Source organism: Schistocerca serialis, chromosome 12, assembly GCF_023864345.2.
Source record: "Schistocerca serialis cubense isolate TAMUIC-IGC-003099 chromosome 12, iqSchSeri2.2, whole genome shotgun sequence".
In the NCBI taxonomy this organism is placed as follows: Eukaryota; Metazoa; Arthropoda; class Insecta; order Orthoptera; family Acrididae; genus Schistocerca; species Schistocerca serialis.
In genome coordinates this window covers 90485716-90507094 of record NC_064649.1, presented here as the reverse complement: position 1 = coordinate 90507094, position 21379 = coordinate 90485716, and the positions used below count along the sequence as shown (strand labels likewise).

The 21379-nt window shown below is 45.7% G+C and overlaps 1 protein-coding gene across 3 annotated transcripts in view; it reads left to right on the top strand.

Annotated features, from left to right (window-relative positions):
* The window catches only part of LOC126428280 (multiple epidermal growth factor-like domains protein 11), a 111238-nt gene that overhangs the window by 29923 nt on the left and 59936 nt on the right, over window positions 1–21379 (top strand). For all 3 annotated transcript variants that reach the window (XM_050090194.1, XM_050090193.1, XM_050090192.1), the window contains exons 2-3: window positions 6648–6774; window positions 13125–13252. In XM_050090194.1, the coding sequence (XP_049946151.1) occupies window positions 6648–6774; window positions 13125–13252 (255 nt within the window). The remainder of the gene's footprint in view (window positions 1–6647; window positions 6775–13124; window positions 13253–21379) is intronic.

Below are 21379 nucleotides of genomic sequence, written 5' to 3'. Positions count from 1 at the left end.
TCTTTGGCAGCCAAAGGTAGAATAACAGCACGTTGGTCACTTTTTACTAATTTCAAATAACATTGCCATATGTGGCGTTTCCGCATTTACCTAACGCAGGTCGGAAAGACACGAATGCCACACTGATGGTTTGCCTACTGGTCGGTGCTTGCATACCCGCATCGGAGTCGCTTAACTTTGCATACACGCTGCAGCAGCCACGCGGGGTACCTGCGCGGTCTTCGGCGCCTTGCTATGGTTCGCTCGGCTGCCACCATAAGAGGTTGGAGTCATCCCTTGGGCATCGGTGTATGTGGTGTCCTTAGCGTAAGTTAACTTAAGTAGTGTGTAAGCCTAGGGGCCGATGACCTCAGCACTTTGGTCCGATAGGAACTTACCACCGCCAGTCGTCGGCTCTTTCATAATGTTCTAACAGAATATACGCTACTAAATACTACTGTGAATCAATGTCAGTTATATGGGTCTATGATTCAGCGTATTACATCTATTTCCATTCTTGTGTTTCTTGAATAAATGTTGTATTTCAAAACAGTCATGTAACTGAATCCGAGTATTACACATCAGTTTCCTTTGTTCATATGTGATGAAATTCTGGAATTAGACAACTGTGTTGGTATGCCTTGAAACCTACGGTCTTCAGTTGTCATAAATCCCCAGTTCGTGGTGACGAACTATAGGGTGAAGTAGTCCCCTGATTTCAACATTTCAAACATGAATTTCTTACACGAATCCTAAAATACAATTTTGAAAGAATTGTAACGTGTCAATGGATTCAGCGAACAATCAGCAGTATTTTTAGAGATGGTTGCGGGACTCGACTGTTCCATACAGAATGTCAAATTAAACACTTTTCAGCCATCTACTCTATGTGATCAAAAGTATCCGGACACCTGGCTGAAAATGACTTAAAAGTTGGCGGCGCCCTCCATCAAGTAATGCTATTGGTCCACCCCTTAGTCTTGACTAAAGCTTCCACTGTCGGAGATATAGGTTCAATCAGGCGCTGGGAGCCGGCCGGAGTGGCCGTGCAGTTCTAGGCGCTACAGTCTGGAGTCGCAGGTTCGAATCCTGCCTCGGGCATGGATGTGTGTGATGTCCTTAGGTTCGTTAGGTTTAATTAGTTCTAAGTTCTAGGCGATTGATGACCTCAGAAGTTAAGTCGCATAGTGCTCAGAGCAATTTGAACCATTTTTGAAGGCGCTGGAAAGTTTCTTGGGGAATGGCAGCCCATTCTTGGCGGTGTGCTGCACTGAGGAGAGGTACTGATGTCGGTCGGTGATGCCTGGCACGAAGTCGGCGTTCCAAAACACTCCAAAGGCGTTCTATGCGATTCAGGTCAGTACTCTGTGTAGGCCAGTCCATTACAGGGATGTTACTGTCGTGTAACCACTCCACCACAGGCCGAGCATTATGAACAGGTGGCCGATCGTGTTGAAAGATGCAATCGCCATCCCCAAATGGCTCTTCAACAGTGAGAACCAAGAAGGTGCTTAAAACATCAGTGTAGGCCTGTGCTGTGATAGTGTCACGCAAAACATCAAGGAGTGCAAGCCCCCTGCATGAAAAACACGACCAATTCATAATACCACCGCCTCCGAATTTTACTGTTGGCACTACACATGCTGGCAGATGACGATCAGCGGGCCTTCTTCATACCCACACCCTGGCATCGGATCGCCACACTGCGTACCGTCACTCTACACAATATTTTTGCACTGCTTAAATGTCCAATGTTTACGCTCCTTACACCATGCGAGGCGTCGTTTGGCATTTACTGGCGTGAAGTTTGGCTTATGACCGGGCGCTCGACCATGAAATCAATGTTTTATCACCTCCCGCGTAACTTTCATAGTACATGCAGTATATCCTGATGCAGTATGCAATTCCTGTGTGTTGGTCTGGGTGGACATCTGCCTATTACACGTTACGACGCTCTTCAACTGTCGGCGGTCTCTGCCAGTCAACAGACGCTGTCGGCCTGTACGCTTTTGTGCTGTACGTGTCCCTTCACGATTCCGCTTCACTATCACATCGGAAGCAGTGGACCTAGGGATGTTTAGGACTGTGGAAATCTCGAGTACAGACGTATGACCGAAGTGACACCCAATCACCTGACCACGTTCGAAGTCCGTGAGTTCCGCGGAGCGTCCTATTCTGCTCTCTCACGACGTCTAATGACTACTGAGGTCGCTGATATGGATTACCTGCTAGTAGGTGGCAGCGCAATGCACCTAATATGAAAAACATATGTTTTGGGGGTGTCCGGATTCTTTTAATCACATAGTGTAGTTTCCAAACTTCTTTTATTTGGCTGCCTGTTTCAGCGGCAGATAATATTGATCGCTATAGCAAAAATCTACTAATACTAGAATTTCTGGCCTCTGTTTTGATCAGAACTGAGGCAGAATCTTCCTACACGTCGGTCAGAGGCCTGAAGATGGAGTAGTAATACTCTGGAACTGGTAGCCAAATAAAATAAGTTTGGAACCTAGACCGCTGAAAGGTGTTTAATTCGACATCCCCAATCAGCAGCATTGTTCTGTGTTTCGTGAAGAAGGAAAAAATGGAATCATCTGATATGCATTTTTGGCTGGGTTCAAAAAGTTTGTCGTTAGCCGTTACGACTTGATTATGAATTTCTTCCACACACTTTACAGTAGCTTGCAGATTATTTATGTATATGTGTGGTAACTTATGGTGTACTGGTGTAGATGTACTGGGTGGTTATAATTAAACTATCCCTATTTAACACGTTACAACACGGAATCTAATTGCTGTACCAGTAGCAAACGTGGTAAAAATGGAAATGTCGTGTGGCTAGGGCCTCCCGTCGGGTAGACCGTTCGCCTGGTGCAGGTCTTTCGATTTGACGCCACTTCGGCGACCTGCGTGTCGATGGGGATGAAATGATGATGATTAGGACAACAGAACACCCAGTCCCTGAGCGGAGAAAATTTCCGACCCAGCCGGGAATCGAACCCGGGCTCTTAGGATTGACAGTCTGTCACGCTGACCACTCAGCTACCGGGGCGGACAGCAAACGTGGTAGCATTAACGTCCAGAGTATGAGGTGCGTGACTTCCATGCGTCACAGCACCACCGTCCATTTCCAACCATGGCTACCACGTGCCGTGATCAGTCATCGTGATTCATAGTCTCTCAGCCTGACCAGTCGCAGTGCACTTGTTGGCGTGTCAACTCGAGCTTGGACAATAGGAGCAGAGTACTACTGGTGAAGCTCTATTATCAAAACAGTAATTCAGCAGCTGCAATTCAAGGACATCACCGACTGAAAGGATTACGGAAGGGTCCTCTTTCTCCACTTGCTGTGCTGAGCGTGATGCAGTAGTTCGAATCAACTGGAAAACTGGGAATCTCTTTGGGAAGAGGCCGACGACCGGTTGCACCACCGGTGGTTGATGAAATCGTTGTTGCTATGGCTGACAACGCTAAGCGCAATTCCCGATCGTCAGGTAATGCGCGTGCTGTGTCACGACAGTTGATCATCCCGTGGTCCACTGTACGGAAGGTGCTTCGAACCACTCTCAAATGGTATCCTTACAAGATCCAAATCGTACAGCATCTTTCACCACAGGACGCACAACGACGTGTTGGCTTCGCTAGTTTCTCGAAATGATTCAAATTTACGAGGGCTAGCCCTGGACCATCTTATGGTCACACGAAGCTAATTGTTCTCTGACGGGTGAGGTGAAAACACATAATTGCTGAGTGTGGGGGGTCTTCACTTCCAGTCACTGTCCATGAAATTCCTCTGTATGGTGCATGTGTCACTGTACGGTGTGCCTTCACGGTTCCGTTCATCATTGGCCTATTCGTTTTTGCTCAGGTTGCCGCTCAATGACCAAAGACTTACAGTGTGACTGGCCAGAGTTACTGCGATATGCTTCGCGAGCATGTCATATCTGCCCTACAGGAGAGAGACGTATCGAATTGGACGTCCGCAGCTCGTGGTCTCGCGGTCGCGTTCTCGTTTACCGAGCACGGGGTCCCGGGTTCGATTCCCGGCGGGTTCAAGGATTCTCATCCGACTCGAGATGACTAGGTGTTTGTGCTGTCCTTATCATTTCATCATCATTCATGAAAATGGCGAGATTGGACTGAGCAAATGTTGGGAATTTATACGGGCGCTGATATCCGCGCAGTTGAGAGCCCCGTCAGCATCGAAGTTGACAGTTTCGTGAAAGCTGGTGCCCCATTGTACGTCACTCGTGAAGTTCACCTGCCTCTCGAAATATATTTGGAAATAATCGAATTATTAGCCGATTGATTCCAAATGCTTGGCCGACACGATCACCTGATCACAGGTGAAAAACAGGGTTTTTCCAGGTAAACTTTCTCACATGTGCTGAAGCGCTGCATATCGACAGAAGTAGCCAGCATATATACAGACATGATTCGTTCTCCTGTATACAATGAAGTCGTGTGCTTTGACTCTTCTGGACACTGATGGGTTCCATATTGAGCATCTTTTGTAGCAGTAATGGTACCGGTATTTAATGCTATGATGTACCGTAGCAGCAGAGTAAAAGTGTTTCAATTGAATTTATTCTGCATTATTTGTCTTCCCAAGGTCCTTGACATAAATACTACCTGGTATGATACTCGTACACTAATGAGTTTACGTGTTATAATGTGTTAAATAGGGAAAGTTTAATTATAACCGCCCAGTATACAGGGTGGTTCATTGATAGTGACCAGGGCAAATATCTCACGAAATAAGCGTCCAACGAATCAACTGCAAAGAACGAAACTTGTCTAGCTTGAAGGGGGAAACCAGATGGCGCTATGGTCGGCCCGCTAGATGGCGCTGAGATAGGTCAAACGGATATCAACTGCGTTTTTTTTAAACAGGAACCCCCATTTTTATTACCTATTCGTGTAGTGCGTAAAGAAATATGAATGTTTATTTGGACCATTCCTTCGCTTTGTGATAGATGGCGCTGTAATAGTCACAAACGTATAAGTACGTGGTGTCACGTAACATTCCGTCAGTGCGGACGGTATTTGCTTCGTGATACATTACACCTGTTAAAATGGACCGTTTATCAATTACGCAAAAGATCGGTATCGTGTTGATGTATGGCTATTGTGTTCAAAATGCCCAGCAGGCGTGTGCTATGTATGCTGCTGGGTACCCTGGACGACTTCATTCAAGTGTCCGGACTGTTCGCCGGATAGTTACGTTATTTAAGGAAACAGGAAGTGTTCAGCCACGTGTGAAACGTCAACCACGACCTGCAACAAATGACGATGCCCAAGTAGGTGTTTTAGATGCTGTCGCGGCTAATCCGCACATCAGTAGCAGACAAATTGCGCGAGAATGGGGAATCTCAAAAACGTCGGTATTGAGATTGCTACATCAACAACGGTTGCACCCGTACCATAATTGTATGCACCAGGAATTGCATGGCGACACTTTGAACGTCGTGTACAGTTCTGCCACTGGGCACAAGAGAAAGTCCGGGACGATGACAGATTTATTGCAAGAGCTCTGTTTAGCGACTAAGCGTCGTTCACCAACAGCGGTAACGTAAACCGGCATAATATGCACTATTGGGCAGCGGAAAATTCACGATGGATGCTACAAGTGGAACATCAGCGACCTTGGCGTATTAATGGATGGTGCGGCATTATGGGAGGAAGGTTAATTGGCCCCCATTTTATCGATGGCGATCTAAATGGTGCAACGTATGCTGATTTCCTACTTAATGTTCTACCGATGTTACTACAAGATGTTTCACTGCATGGCAGAATGGCGAGGTACTTCCGACATGATGTATGTCCGGCACATAGCTCGCGTGCTGTTGAAGCGGTATTGAATGGCATATTTCATGACAGGTGGATTGGTCGTCGAATCACCATACCGTGACCCGTACATTCACCGGATCTGACGTCCCCGGATTTCTTTGTGTGGTGAAAGTTGAAGGATATTTGCTATCGTGATCCACCGACAACGCTTGACAACATGCCTCAGCGCATTGTCAATGCATGTGCGAAGATTATGGAAGGCGAACTACTCGCTGTTGAGAGGAATGTCATTACATATATTGCCAAATGCATTGAGGTTGACGGACATCATTTTGAGCATTTATTGCAATAATGTCGTATTTACAGGTAATCACGCTGTAACAGCATGCGTTCTGAAAAATGATAAGTTCACGAAGGTACATGTATCACATTGGAACAACCGAAATAAAATGTTCAAACGTACCTACGTTATTTTAATTTAAAAACCTTCCTGTTACCAACTTTTCATCTAAAATTGTTAGCCATATGTTTGTGACTATTATAGCGCCATCTGTCACAATCCGAAAAAGGTGGTCCAATTAAGACATTCATGTTTCTTTACGTACTACACGAATATGTAATAAAAAAATGGGGGCTCCTGTTTAAAAAAACGCAGTTGATATCCGTCATCTAGCGGGCTAACTATAGCGCCATCTGGTTTCCCCCTTCAAGACAGACGAGTTTCGTTCTTTGTAGTTTTTTTCGTTTGACGCTAATTTCGTGAGGTATGTGGCCCGGTTACTATCAATGGACCACCTTGTACAGTGGTGCAGTCTTACACTGGAATCATCAAGCGGAACAAGAGCAGGTGACCTGGTAACATTCCTTTTCTGTTGCAGGCGAGAAGTGCCCTACACGTACACCGGCTACTCAGGACGCACCTACGTGTACTACGAGAAGTGCTGGTGGGTGTTCGGGTCGTGCACAAAGTACGGCTACCGCACGTATTCCTACACGCGCTACGCGGTGAGTAGACTCGCCTGTTATCGGCATCACTGCACACTCGACCATCGTACGTGATGGGTCCAAGTTTACCCAACAGGTATGCCAGCTGCAACGTAACCGATAGTATATTGCACTTTGATAGGTTTGTACAAAGCTCAGTGACGCCCACATGTAGGTGAATCACGTACGGTGGTCAAAATAAATGTTGCATAGTGATTTATTATCAATATCTTACTATAAGTTATCTATCTTTAGCTGACTGTAATTTAATTAAAAGAATTAGACCAGACTCGTTTCGTTTAGGTTTACACACTTCAAAAAATGTTTTGCACCACCCCAGTTTCCAGAATTCCTGAAAATAGACGTTGACTGTTGATATTGTATCACAGACACAGTCCCTTTCACTGTTCAGAGATGTCACTAAACCCGCCCAAAGATGTAAACAACCATCCATGAGCAGCGCCTCTTTGACGGAGGGGTCCGACAGCCTATCACTTCCAGTCATTCCACCAGGAAGGAAGTACACGGTGCTGTGGCCTTCTCCGCCAGACATCACGGCACCTAGAGGATCAGCAACCAAACTGACAGCTTGCAGCCGCGGGTTGCCCGCCTCGCAGGCACACCGAAGCACTACACAACCGACAGGCAATATTGATGAACGGCCACAGCAACAACACCACAGCAGACACCAGCGGCCACCAGGGGCCACTACCAATCCACATAAACATAAGGAAGAGGTCGCTGCAGATCCCGGAACTATTTTCACACGTCAAACCACGTGATGGAAAATAGTTCCGAAGTACTCGTCCGCCGAAGCGCTAGAAAGGCCGGCGCTCGGCCGCACATCGGCAGTTCATCGACCGCCAGCAGACTTGGATAGCTGCCGCCCCGGCAGCCCAGCTTGGATTTTCTCGCTGATCTCTGGATTAGGCTTGGTATATCGGAGAAGTCTCTGGCGGAGCCTACTAGGAAATTATTTCAGTTGTTTCCTATCTTATTCTTGTGTGTAGTTGTGATTCGAAGACGGATCACTGTTTTGTGTTGATGTTATACTTGGAGAATTTGTTTTGGTTAATTGAACAGTCCAATAAATTGTTTTCAGACTTTGATCGTTAGTTTCTTCTGCTTACGCAGACATATCACACGGCTCGTGTTGTCTGTAGTTCAATCATGCCTAAACGGTGAATACCGCATTTCGATCGCGTCCGCATTGTTACTTTGTGCCAAGAAGGACTTTCAAAAAGGGAAGTGTCCAGGCGTCTCGGAGTGAACCAAAGCGATGTTGTTCGGACATGGACGACATACAGATAGACAGGAACTGTCTATGTTATGCCTCGCTCAGGCCGCTCAAGGGTTACTACTGCAGTGGATGACCGCTACCTACGGATTATGGCTCGGAGGAACCCTGACAGCAACGCCACCATGTTCAATAAGGCTTCCCGTGCAGCCACAGGATGTTGTGTTACGACTCAAACTGTGCGCAAAAGGCTGCATGATACGCAACTTCACTCCTGACGTCCATGGCGAGGTCCATACAATTTGAAACGAGAGACGTCCGAAAAGGCACCATGTTTCCAGTCATCGACAGTCAAATGTCTGTTTTGACGTGCCTAGGCGAGGCGTAAAAAAATTGTTCAAATTGCTCTGAGCACACAGGTCATCAGTCCCCTAGAACTTAGAACTACTTAAACCTAACTGTCCTAAGGACATCACACACATCCATACCCGAGGCAGGATTCTAACCTGCGACCGTAGCAGTATCGCGGCGCGGTTCCGGACTGAAGCGCCTAGAACCGCTCGGCCACACCGACTGGCTATTCAAGGTTAATTGCCACTTTTCGCGACATATAGATATCATTTTGCGATTCGTTTTCGTCATCTGATGAGTTTACAAGACGGTAAATGAGAGCATCATATGCAAACAATCTAAGACGGTTACTCAGATTGTCTCCTATGTCGTTAATATAGATCAGGAACAATAGAGGGCCTATAACACTTCCTTGGGTAACACCGGATATTACTTCTGTTTTACTCGATGACATTCCGTATATTACTACGAAACCTTTCTGACAGGAAATCACGAATCCAGTCGCACAGCTGAGGCGATACTCCGTAGGCACCCTGTTTGGTTAGAAGACGCTTCTGAGGAACGGTGTCGAAAGCCTTCTGGAAATATAAAAATATAGAATCAATTTGGCACCCCTATCGATAGCATTTATTACTTCATAAGTATAAAGAGCTAGTTGTGTTTCGCAAGAACGATATTTTGTGAATCCGTGCTGACTATGTGTCAATAAATCATTTTCTTCGAGGTACTTGACAATGTTCGAATACAGCATATGTTCCAGAAGCCTATTGCAAATCGACGTGATATGTGTATTGGTGTGTCTTGAGGATTTTTCCAGTCTTTAGGTATGGATCTTTCTATGAGTGAGCGGTTGTATACAATTGCTAAATATGGAGCCATTGCATCAGCGTACTCTGAGAGGAACCTGACTGGTATACAATCTGGACCGGAGACCTTGCCTTTATTAAGTGATTCAAGCTGCTTTGTTACACCGAGGATATCTACTTCTAAGTATCTCATCGTGGCAGTTGTTCTTGATTGGAATATTTACTTCGTCTACTTTGGTGAAGGAGTTTCGGAAAGCCGTGTTTAATAACTCTGCTTTAGTGGCACTGCCATCTGTGGCTTCACCGTTGTTATCGCACAGTCAAGGTGTCGATTACGTGTTGCCACTGGTGTGCTTTGCGCGTGACCAGAATCTCTTTGGGTTTTCTGCCAGATTCCAAGATAGAGTTTAAAAAAATGGTTCAAATGGCTCTGAGCACTATGGGACTCAACTGCTGAGGTCATTAGTCCCCTAGAACGTAGAACTAGTTAAACCTAACTAACCTAAGGACATCACAAACATCCATGCCCGAGGCAGGATTCGAACCTGCGACCGTAGCGGTCTTGCGGTTCCAGACTGCAGCGCCTTTAACCGCACGGCCACTTCGGCCGGCCAAGATAGAGTTTAGCTGTGGATATTATTAAAAGCTTTTCTCACTGCACGCTATATTTCGAACTTCTGCAGAATTTTGCCAGTCTTGGAGAATTTGCGTTGTTTTAGGTTTGGCATGCCTTTTCCGCTGCTTCTGCAACAGCAATCTGACCCGTTTTGTGTACCATGGGGGATCAGTAACATCACTTATTACCTTATGTGTTATACAGGGTGTTACAAAAAGGTACGGCCAAACTTTCAGGAAACATTCCACACACACAAATAAATAAAAGATGTTATGTGGACATGTGTCCGGAAACGCTTAATTTCCGTGTTAGAGCTCATTTCAGTTTCGTCAGTATGTACTGTACTTCCTCGATTCGCCGCCAGTTGGCCCAATTGAAGGAAGGTAATGTTGACTTCGGTGCTTGTGTTGACATGCGATTCATTGCTCTACAGTACTAGCATCGGGCACATCAGTACATAGCATCAACAGGTTAGTGCTCATCACGAACGTGGTTTTACAGTCAGTGGAATGTTTACAAATGCGGAGTTGGCAGATGCCCATTTGTTGTATGGATTAGCACGGGGCAATAGCCGTGGCGCGGTACGTTTGTATCAAGACAGATTTCCAGAACGAAGGTGTCCCGACACGAAGACGTTCGAAGCAATTGATCGGCGTCTTAGGGAGCACGGAACATTCCAGCCTATGACTCGCGATTGGGGAAGACCTAGAACGACGAGGACACCTCCAATGGACGAGGCAATTCTTCGTGCAGTTGATGATAACCCTAATGTCAGCGTCAGACAAGTTGCTGCTGTACAAGGTAACGTTGACCACATCACTGTATGGAGAGTGCTACGGGAGAACCAGTTGTTTCCGTACCATGTACAGCGTGTGCAGGCACTATCAGCAGTTGATTGCCTGCACGGGTACACTTCTGCGAATGGTTCATCCAACAATGTGTCAATCCTCATTTCAGTGCAAATGTTCTCTTTACGGATGAGGCTTCATTCCAACATGATCAAATTGTAAATTTTCACAATCAACATGTGTGGGCTGACGAGAATCCGCACGCAATTGTGCAATCACGTCATCAACACAGATTTTCTGTGAACGTTTGGCCAGGCATTGTTGGTGATGTCTCGATTGGGCCCCATGTTCTTCCACCTACGCTCAATGGAGCACGTTATCATGATTTCATACGGGATATTCTGCCAGTGCTGCTAGAACAAGTGCCTTTACAAGTACGACACAACATGTGGTTCATGCACGATGGAGCTCGTGCACATTTCAGTCGAAGTGTTCGTACGCTTCTCAGCAACAGATTCGGTAACCGATGGATTGGTAGAGGCGGACCAATTCCATGTCCTCCACGCTCTCCTGACCTCAACCCTCTTGACTTTCATTTATGGGGCATTTGAAAGCTCTTGTCTACGCAACCCCGGTACCAAATGTAGAGACTCTTCGTGCTCGTATTGTGGACGGCTGTGATACAATACGCCATTCTCCAGGGCTGCATCAGCGCATAAGGGATTCCATGCGACGGAGGGTGGATGCATGTATCCTCGCTAACGGAGGACATTTTGAACATTTCCTGTAACAAAGTGTTTGAAGTCACGCTGGTACTTTCTGTTGCTGTGTGTTTCCATTCCATGATTAATGTGATTTGAAGAGAAGTAATAAAATGAGCTCTAACATGGAAAGTAAGCGTTTCCGGACACATGTCCACATAACATATTTTCTTTCTTTGTGTGTGAGGAATGTTTCCTGAAAGCTTGGCCGTACCTTTTTGTAACACCCTGTATATCTCTCAGTTTCCGTCGATACTAAGTGTTTGAGATCATTCCACGTTTACATTATCCGATTGGAAGGAGTGAGAACTCTCTCTTAAAATCGCTTAAGAGCATGTTCATCAGCTGGTTTTTTTTTTCTTTTTTTTTCTATTATTGGTTTAATAGATATACTTTTCTTTTCTTTTTGATGGTTGCAGGTGTTGCGGTATGCAGCCTAGCGGCAACTGCTTTGTGGTCGCTAATCCCTGTATTCGTCACGATACTCCCTATTTATCCAGGATTATTTGTTGCTAAGGGGTCAAGTATGCTTTCGCAACCATTTAAGCTTAGAGTGGCCTCATGAACTAACTTTTCAAAATAATTTTCTTAGAAGGGTTTCAGTACAGTTTCGAATGATGATTTATGCCTAACACCGGCTTTAAGCGTATAATTTTTCCAGCATATCGAGGGTAGATTGAGGTCAACACCGAGTTCTAAGGTCGGAACTTTAATAGTGGCAACTATTTAATTACAGCTCTTACAAAATAGATACGTGTTTCAAAGTTTTACTGACCTTCAAAATAGTCTCCAGCATTGTGTATAACCCGTTTCCAGCGATTTGGAAGTCGTAGGATATTCTTAGCAGTGCCACTGTGTTCGAGCGGCGCTGCCTGTTGCCCGAAGGATTTGCAGCAGTTCTGAAGCGAATGCCGTGAAGTGTTTCCTTCAGTTTAGAAATCGAGTTGAACTCACGAGGGCTGAAGTCAGGGGAGTGCAGTAGGAGGTACAGCACTTAGGAGACCCATCTGTCAAACAGATCAGTAACAGCTTGCACTGTACGTGCTTGAGCATTGTCCTGCAAAATGACGGTCAGATCCTGCGGAAAGTGTCATCATTTCTGTCTCTATGCTGTTCATTTTTGGAACACAACCTGCGACCAACTTAGAGACAGAAATGATGACACTCTCTGCAAGATCTGACCGTCATTTTGCAGGACAATGCTCAAGCACGTACGGTGCAAGCTGTTACTGATTTGTTCGACTGATGGGGCTGCTAAGTGCTGTACCGCCTACTGCGCTCCCCTGACTTAAGCCCTCGTAAGTTCAACTCGATTTCTAAACTGAAGGAAACACTTCACGGCATTCGCTTCAGAACTGCTACATATTCACCAGGCAATAGACCACGCCGCTCGAACTGTCAACACAACTGGCACTGCTAAGAGTATCCTGCGATTTCCACATCGTTGGCAGTGGGTTATACACAATGCTGGTGACTACTGTGAAGGTCAGTAAAACTTTGAAACACGTATGTATTTTGTAAGAGCTGTAAGTAAATTGTTGCCACTATTAAAGTTCCAACCCTCGTGTAATTGTAAGAGTGAGGAACCCTGTAAATAATAAAATATTTGTTTAAGTCTTGTATATCTAGATCCATAAACCAAAGTCCTCCGCTCGCTTCTTTTTTGTGTATGCGGATTAGGCGTAGGAACTGTACTGTTCATAATTTGCTGTGGTCTTGCCAGTTGTGTTTTAAGGGCTCTGCGGTACTTTTTGGTTAGGGCGAGAGTACCAGTTGGTGAGCAGATATTCAGTTGGCGCTCTATGTCCGCAGAACTACTTGGTGTACTCGGAGAAGAGCTTCTGCTGTTCCGGCTACGAGGGGAACCCCGACCTGTGGGGCTGCGACCCGGTCTGTCCAGGAGGCTGTGGGCCCAGGGAGGAGTGCAGCCAACCATACAGGTAAGCCGCTCGCTGACTTGTGTCCCAGCATTAAAACTATGCGCGCCAAGGCTTCACCAAACACCTTGCATAAAACACTGCCTGGTATGTGACAGAGCCGTCGTGTTCTTTATAAGATTATATCAGGTTAAGCTTTCGTTCCATAGACCCAAAAATGAGATGATTCTAGTGAGTGTGGAACAAGTCAAAGTATAACGTAAAACTTCCTTAATTTTTCTTGGGGCCTTTGTCCTGCTCCAACGCGGGGTCGACCTTGTTAGTGCGGATTTGGCACTGTTAATTGCAGAGGGTGGTCGGATGCCCTTCCTGCCGCCCCCCCCCCCCCGAACTCCCCCCCCCCCCCCCCCCCCGGGACAGAAGTAGTGTAGCCCAGTTATCTGCGTCTAGTGTAGATCGTGAAATGGTGTGAACGTTTTCAAATGTCTGCGAGTCGTGTAACTCAGGCGGAACGTGGGGACCAGCCCGGTATTCACCTATCGGGATGTGGAAAACCGCCTAAAAATTAGATCCAGACTGGCCAGCATACCGGCCCTCGTCGTTAATCCGCCGGGCGGATTCGATCCGGGGACGGCGCGCCCACCCGAGTCCAGGAAGCAGCGCATTAGCGCTCGCGGCTAACCTGGCGGGTTACAGTATAACGTAAAACATATGAATATAATACTCACTACACTGGTCATTTGTTAGGAGACCGCCGGTCGGAGTGGCCGAGTGGTTCTAGGCGCTGCAGTCTGGAACCGCGCGACCACTACGGTCGCAGGTTCGAATCCTGCCTCGGGCATGGATGTGTGTGATGTCCTTAGGTTAGTTAGGTTTAAGTAGTTCTAGGAGACTGATGACCTCACAAGTTAAGTCCCATAGTGCTCAGTCATTTGAACCATTTGTTAGGAGACTATTAAAATAGGCGACTGCACTCGTGTCCTAAATTCAAGCAACAAATGGAAATTTTGCAACAAAACAATGTGAACAGATGATTGTAAAGTAGAAATAATGTAATCAACACAGAACGTAAACGGCTGCAGCATCGGTAATGGTAGACAATAATGTTCCCTTTTTCCAACTGAACAGATTTCCACAGACATCTGGTTAATGTGCTCCGTATCACGTTTGACTAGCTCTGGCAGCGATACTCGTGTGACAACGACGATACATGCTTTGAATGTTGTCATCAATCTCATGTTGATGTACTGGCTAACATTTTACCTGCAGAGCCGGTCAGAAGTCTTGGAGAGTGATTTGTGGAACCTCACGTGATGCAACTCGTCTCCCTAGTGCATTCAGACATGCTCTACGGGATTCAAATCGGGAGATCGAACAGGCCACGCCATATGTGCAATATCTTACGTTTCAAAGAAAACGTCAGTGATCTGTGCTCTGAGGTCGAGCATTATTGCCCATCAATAGGATGTCTGGGCCCAAAGCAGCTCACAACAGCCACACATGAGGTCCCAAGATCTCGTCACGATAACTGAGAGATGTTAAACCTTGCCAGTTCCCCCTATACAATTTCGTGAAAAGGTGTTACAGTGGCTAACATAATCCCTGCCCACACCATTAGGGATTCTCCTCGATATCGGTCACAGTCCACAACTTTTGTGTCCCGAAATAGTGTTCCAAATTCCATCCAGATTCGAATCCGTCAAGAATCACTCCAGACCAAATCGGGACATACGTGAAAAGAATGTTGGCCAATTGTTGCATCGTCCAGGTAGCATGTTGACGATTCAATTCTAGACGTTACCTTCTGTGAAGACGTGTGAGATAGTAAAGGCCTGTCTGCCGAACACTTCTGTAAACCGTTTGCCTCGATACAACACGTCCAGTGGATGCTGCGGGATCACATGCCAGTTGCTGTGGATTACTAAGGCGGTACCGTCCTGCCCTTACGGTCAAATAACGGTCGACTCTCTCTGACGTTACAAATAGTCGGCCACGCCGTGGCCTTTGCGATACAGTTTCTGTCTCTATAAACTGTCGCCACATCCGAGAAACAACACAACGATTCACATTCAACCATAGGGCCACACCAGTTTGCCACTGTCCTACTTCCATTCTTCCTACGGCCTGTAACATTCTGCGTGGTGTCTGTTGTTCTACGTCGTGTCTCCATACCACTTTCGTGCAACGACGCTCTGAGCGTGTTTTTTAGGGAATTGACTACTTTGAACCTGGGACCTGTTGCTGGTAAGGAGACGCCAGACCACACATGATATGTAGAGTTCGGAAGAGTTCAGTAAGACTAGCGATGATATAACCAAATACTTAATGATTCCAGCGTCAGTTCCACTGCACTCCCTGTAAAAGAATCTTAATAACTAAATTTTTAGTTGAAGGGGTTGAAGGCCTTCCTATTTTTAGTTAGCTGGTAAAATAACGTCGAAAAAGCAGTTAAGTTTACCATTGGAAATTTTATTCTACTCACAAAACATTGTTTAAAAATTGCACTATTGATAAAAGGAAATGTTTTAATACAGGATCATGGAAACCAACTGCGTTCAACAAAAATGTGAACGAATATTCCCTGAGTGGGTTTCCAAGTTCTACAATGGATCGAAGGATGACCTATGCCATATCAAATCTATAATCTAGGTTTAAATTAAGTTTCACAAAAGAGAAAACTATCAAAATGGTCTACAGTGACCCTCAATTATCTTTAATTATTTATCTAACTTGTCGTAAATTACAGTGGCTGATGTGGCTTCTCAATAATTATATAACAGAAAAATCACCGCGTTTCAGATTTTAACTTACGTAGCAAATGTGAATACCATGAGCTTTAATTGACGATCGACACTAGTATTACGCAAAACGGGGATGTAACAGATGAGACTTCTGCAGTTCTGAGTGAAGCCTTATGCGCTCAAAGATTCGGTATCGCGTGCGTTCATTACCTTGTCGTTGGTTATGCAGCGTCAGAGGGCGGCGGACGACGCAGCTCCATCCAGCTCGCCGTCTCTGAAGCAACTCTTTCCTAACTTCTCTTTACTACAATTTACCGAAGTTGGTTTAAAAAAAACTGTCTGGCTGTGTTTTCATCTGACCAGTCAGGGTCTCAATGTTAACCTTAAGCTCCGCCTACAAAAATTCTGTCTATCCAATGAGAAACGTTATACTTTTCGTGGTGGGGCAATGTTTTTAATGTTTGCAACGTAACAGAGACGCGAAAAAGTCTCACTCTAAAACTTGCGGCTGGTGTGGCCCTTTTAGTGTTATCGTAAGATCTATACTGTTCTTCTGGAGGGCTCTAGCTTTTAACATGGGCTGGGGGGGGGGGGGGGGTGGTCCTGGCTGTTAGCTGGCGACGTGGGTGCCCATTCCTTATCGTAGGGCCTTCTAGCTTAACACGGTTCTGCTCTCGGTTTCTGTTCTCGTTTCTCCCCTCGGAACTGCGTCTGTCTCACGGTGGGAAGGTATGAAATGCATTTAGGCATTCTTGTGGTAGTCTGTGGTATTCCATTTGCTCACTCGTTACTCGTGTTACTTTGGATAATTTAATGTCACGATTTATTCGGAGCTATGTGACATACTACTGGATTTGCTTATGTCAGGGTTTTCATGGAAGGTGTTGGATTTGCCTGACACCTTGCAGACCCTTCACTGCAGAGTTCTGGTAAGGCGCCTTCTCTGTGCGGTAGTGGGGCTGTGTGCACTGTAGTTGTGGATGAGGGACTTCCGGCAAACACCAGCCAGTTTGATAGATCCCCTGACGTCATTGTTGCCGTGGTTGTCCGTTGACCGGGTGTGCCACCTTCCGTGCAGAACACGATCGTCTGTTGACAGTTTGTATGATTATACCGCGAATTAAACACAGAATGGGGAAATAGCAATTTGCTCCTTCAATTTTGGACACTACTGTAATTACAGTAAACGGGAACTGCTAATATTTACAGAATTAATACGCTGTCAGAATTAAATATACAGTAGTTATGCACTTTCAATAAACTTATCATACAAAAAAAACCTAATATTGACTGTTGTGACCAAGTGCTATCAAAAATGAAATCTAACAGAGATTTTTACTTGAACTGGTCAAACAATCACTTTCGAGGTATTCATCTATTGAATAGAAGGAGTTGTCTGTCAAAAAGTCTTTCGAACTCTGTTTAAACTGTGCTTTATCTGAAACGAACTTTTCAATGGTTTAATTTTATTGAAAATGTGTGTTCAAATGGTTCAAATGGCTCTGAGCACTATGGGACTTAACATACGAGATCATCAGTCCCCTAGAACTTAGAACTACTTAAACCTAACTAACCTAAGGACATCGCGCAGTGGCTAGCACACTGGACTCGCATTTGGGAGGACGACGGTTCAATCCCGCGTCCGGCCATCCTGATTTAGGTTTTCCGTGATTTCCCTAAATCGCTCCAGGCAAATGCCGGGATGATTCCTTTCAAAGGGCACGGCCGACTTCCTTCCCCATCCTTCCCTAATCCGATGAGACCGATGACCTCGCTGTCTGGTCTCCTTTCCCAAAAAGAACCAACAAAAAACCACCTTAGGACATCACACACATCCATGCCCGAGGCAGGATTCGAATCTGCGACCGTAGCGGTCACGCGGTTCCAAACTGAAGCGCCTAGAACCGCACGGCCACATCGGCTGGCGAAAATGTGTCTTCCTTTGTATTGGACCAAGATAAGTGACTTTATGTACAAGGTGTACAACTTTGCTTCCGCCGTTTTTTCCCCAACATTTGAGGCTTGAATAAAACAAATTGCGTACACATCTATCGTTCAAAGAATTTTCCATCGCTGTCCACTACTTTCTCCCATATTTCGGGCAGTGTACGAATCGCGCATCGAAAAAAATTGTTCATCTTCTGAAGCGATCCACGAATCGATCCAATTTCTGAGAGATCGGAAGTGTTGCTCTGCCAGGCCATGCACCATTGATGTAAACAGGTGATAGTCAGAGGGAGCAATAGCTGGAGAATACGGCGGGTGGCGTAGCACTTCCAATTTTAACGTTTCCACGTACGTTTTGAGCTCTTTTGTAACGTGGGGTCGAGCTTTGCCATGCTACAAAATGACTTTATCGTGCCTCTCCCTGTATTGCGACCGTTTGTCTTTTAATATTCTACTCAGACGCATTAATTGCGTTCCATAACGAGCACCTGTGATTGTTTCACTTGGTTTTAACACCTCGTAGTACACGACGCCGAGCAGGTACCACCAAATGCAGAGCATGATCTTGGAGCCGTGAATATTCGGTTTGGCCGTCGACGTGGAAGCATGGCCGGGATATCACCATGAGCCGGCCGGAGTGGCCGTACGGTTCTAGGCGCTACAGTTTGGAGCCGAGCGACCGCTACGGTCGCAGGTTCGAATCCTGCCTCGAGCATGGATGTGTGTGATGTCCTTAGGTTAGTTAGGTTTAATTAGTTCTAAGTTCTAGGCGACTGATGACCTCAGAAGTTAAGTCTCATAGTGCTCAGAGCCATTTGAACCGTTATCCCCATGATTTTTTGCGTTTACGGTTATAATAATGAACCCATTTTTCGTCGCTGGTCACAATGCGATGCAGAAATCCCTTCAGTTTTTGCCTCTGAAGCAACTGTTCACAAACACAAAGACATCGTACAACGTCTCTTGGTTTCAGCTCACCCGAGACCCAACTTTCTTCTTTCTGAATCATGCCCATAGCCGTGAGACGTTTTAAAATGGCTTGCTGTGTCACTCGCACTAACCGTGCCAATTCTTCTTGAGTTTGACGCGGGTCTTCACTCAGCAGTGTCTCCAGTTCTGCATCTTCGAAAACATTCTCTCTTCCACCACTATGCCGGTCTACGACGTTAAAATCACCGTTCTTGAGGCGTTGAAACCACTCACGACACGTTCTCTCACTAACAGCGTCCCTACCATACGTACCTGAGAGCATTCGATGAGACTCAGCCGCTGTTTTCTTCGTACTGAAACAAAAGAGTAACACCTCCCGCAAATGCCGATAATTAGGCTCGTATACTGACATTTTCAATGAAGGACAACTTTATGATGCCGACACAAATCGACTAATGTTTAAATGAAGTTACGTTGATCGAGGTCCAAGCTAACTGCCTGACGTCTGAGATCTGTTTCTTTCGACCGCTACTCACCGTTGTCGCCGCCTATCGGCAAACGGTGGAAGCAAAGTTTTACGCGTTATAAAAAAATGGCTCTGAGCACTATGGGACTTAACATCTGTGGTCATCAGTCCCCTAGAACTTAGAACTACTTAAACCTAACTAACCTAAGGACATCACACAACACCCAGCCATCACGAGGCAGAGAAAATCCCTGACCCCACCGGAATTCGAACCCGGGAACCCGGGCGTGGGAAGCGAGAACGCTACCGCACGACCACGAGATGCGGGCTTTACGCGTTATAGATTGTTCTTATTCCTAGTATTGATGCTATGTATTGAGCTATTGGCTGTAAATAGAGACATATCACTTGCAGCAAATTTCATTAAGGAATAAATATCCTGAGAAGCAGTGGTTAGAATACAAATTTCCTTCAACAGATTTCTAGATGATGCTCTTGAATTTACGCCAAAAATCAGTCTTATTACACGTTAAAAACTTTTACCCGGTCTGACGAGTTACCGCCACAATATCATCCCGTATGACATAATAGAATGAAAGTAAGAAACAAAAGTTTCGCTCAGAGTTTGTTATGGCTTTCATTGAGATGATGTGCGAGAGGCGTTCAATAAGTAATGCTACACATTTTTAACCAAACAAATACTGTTTTTGCCTTGTTTCACAAATTTGTGAAACAAGGGTGAAAGACATTGTTTAGGCAATTTACAATGTTTCACCAAGAACCCATAGTTGATACAATTAAAATGACAACGCATGGTTTTTCTCGTCCCATTTCGGTTCAAAAAAGCGCGGAATTTTCTTGATGCCATCATCAAAATCATTAATTACATATAAAACTTATTACTAAATAATCGTTTATTGAAAATACACTACTGGTCATTAAAATTGCTACACCAAGAAGAAATGCAGATGATAAACGGGTATTCATTGGACAAATACATTATACTAGAACTGACATGTGATTACATTTTCATTCAATTTGGGTGCATAGATCCTGAGAAATCAGTACCCAGAACAACCACCTCTGGCCGTAATAACGGCCTTGATACGCCTGGGCATTGAGTCAAACAGTGTTTGGACGGCGTGTACAGGTACAGCTGCCCATGCAGCTGCAACACGATATCACAGTTCATCAAGAGTAGTGACTGGCCTATTGTGACGAGCCAGTTGCTCGGCCAACATTGACCAGACGTTTTCAGTTGGTGAGAGATATGGAGAACGTGCTGGCCAGGGCAGCAGTCGAACATTTTCTGTGTCCAGAAAGGCCCGCAGAGGACGTGCAACATGCGGTCGTGCATTATTCTGCTGAAACGTAGGGTTTCGCAGGGATCGAATGGAGGGTAGAGTCACGGGTCGTGACACATCTGAAATATAACGTCCACTGTTCAAAGTGCCGTCAGTGCGAACAAGAGGTGACCGAGACGTGTAACCAATGGCACCCCATACCATCACGCTGGGTGATACGCCAGTATGGCGATGACGAATACACGCTTCGAATGTGCGTTCACCGCGATATCGCCAAACGCGGATGCGACCATCATGATGCTGTACACAGAACCTAGATTCAACCGAAAAAATGACGTTTTGCCATTCGTGCTCCCAGGTTCGTCGTCGAGTACACCACCGCAGGCACTCCTGTCTGTGATACAGCGTCAAGGGTAACCGCAGCCATGGTCTCCAAGCTGATAGTGGGTGCTGCTGCAAACATCGTCGAACTGTTCGTGCAAATGGTTGTTGTCTTGTAAACGTCCCCATCTGTTGACTCAGGGATTGAGACGTGGTTGCACGATCCGTTACAGCCATGTGGATAAGATGCCCGTCATTTCGACTGCTAGTGATACGAGGCCGTTGGGATCCAGCACGGAGTTCCGTATTACCCTCCTGAACCCACCTATTCCATATTCTGCTAACAGTCATTGGACGCTGACCAACGCGAGCAGCAATGTCGCGATACGTTAAACCGCAATCGCGATAGGCTACATTCCGACCTTTATCAAAAGTCGGAAACGTGATGGTACGGATTTCTCCTCCTTACACGAGGCATAAC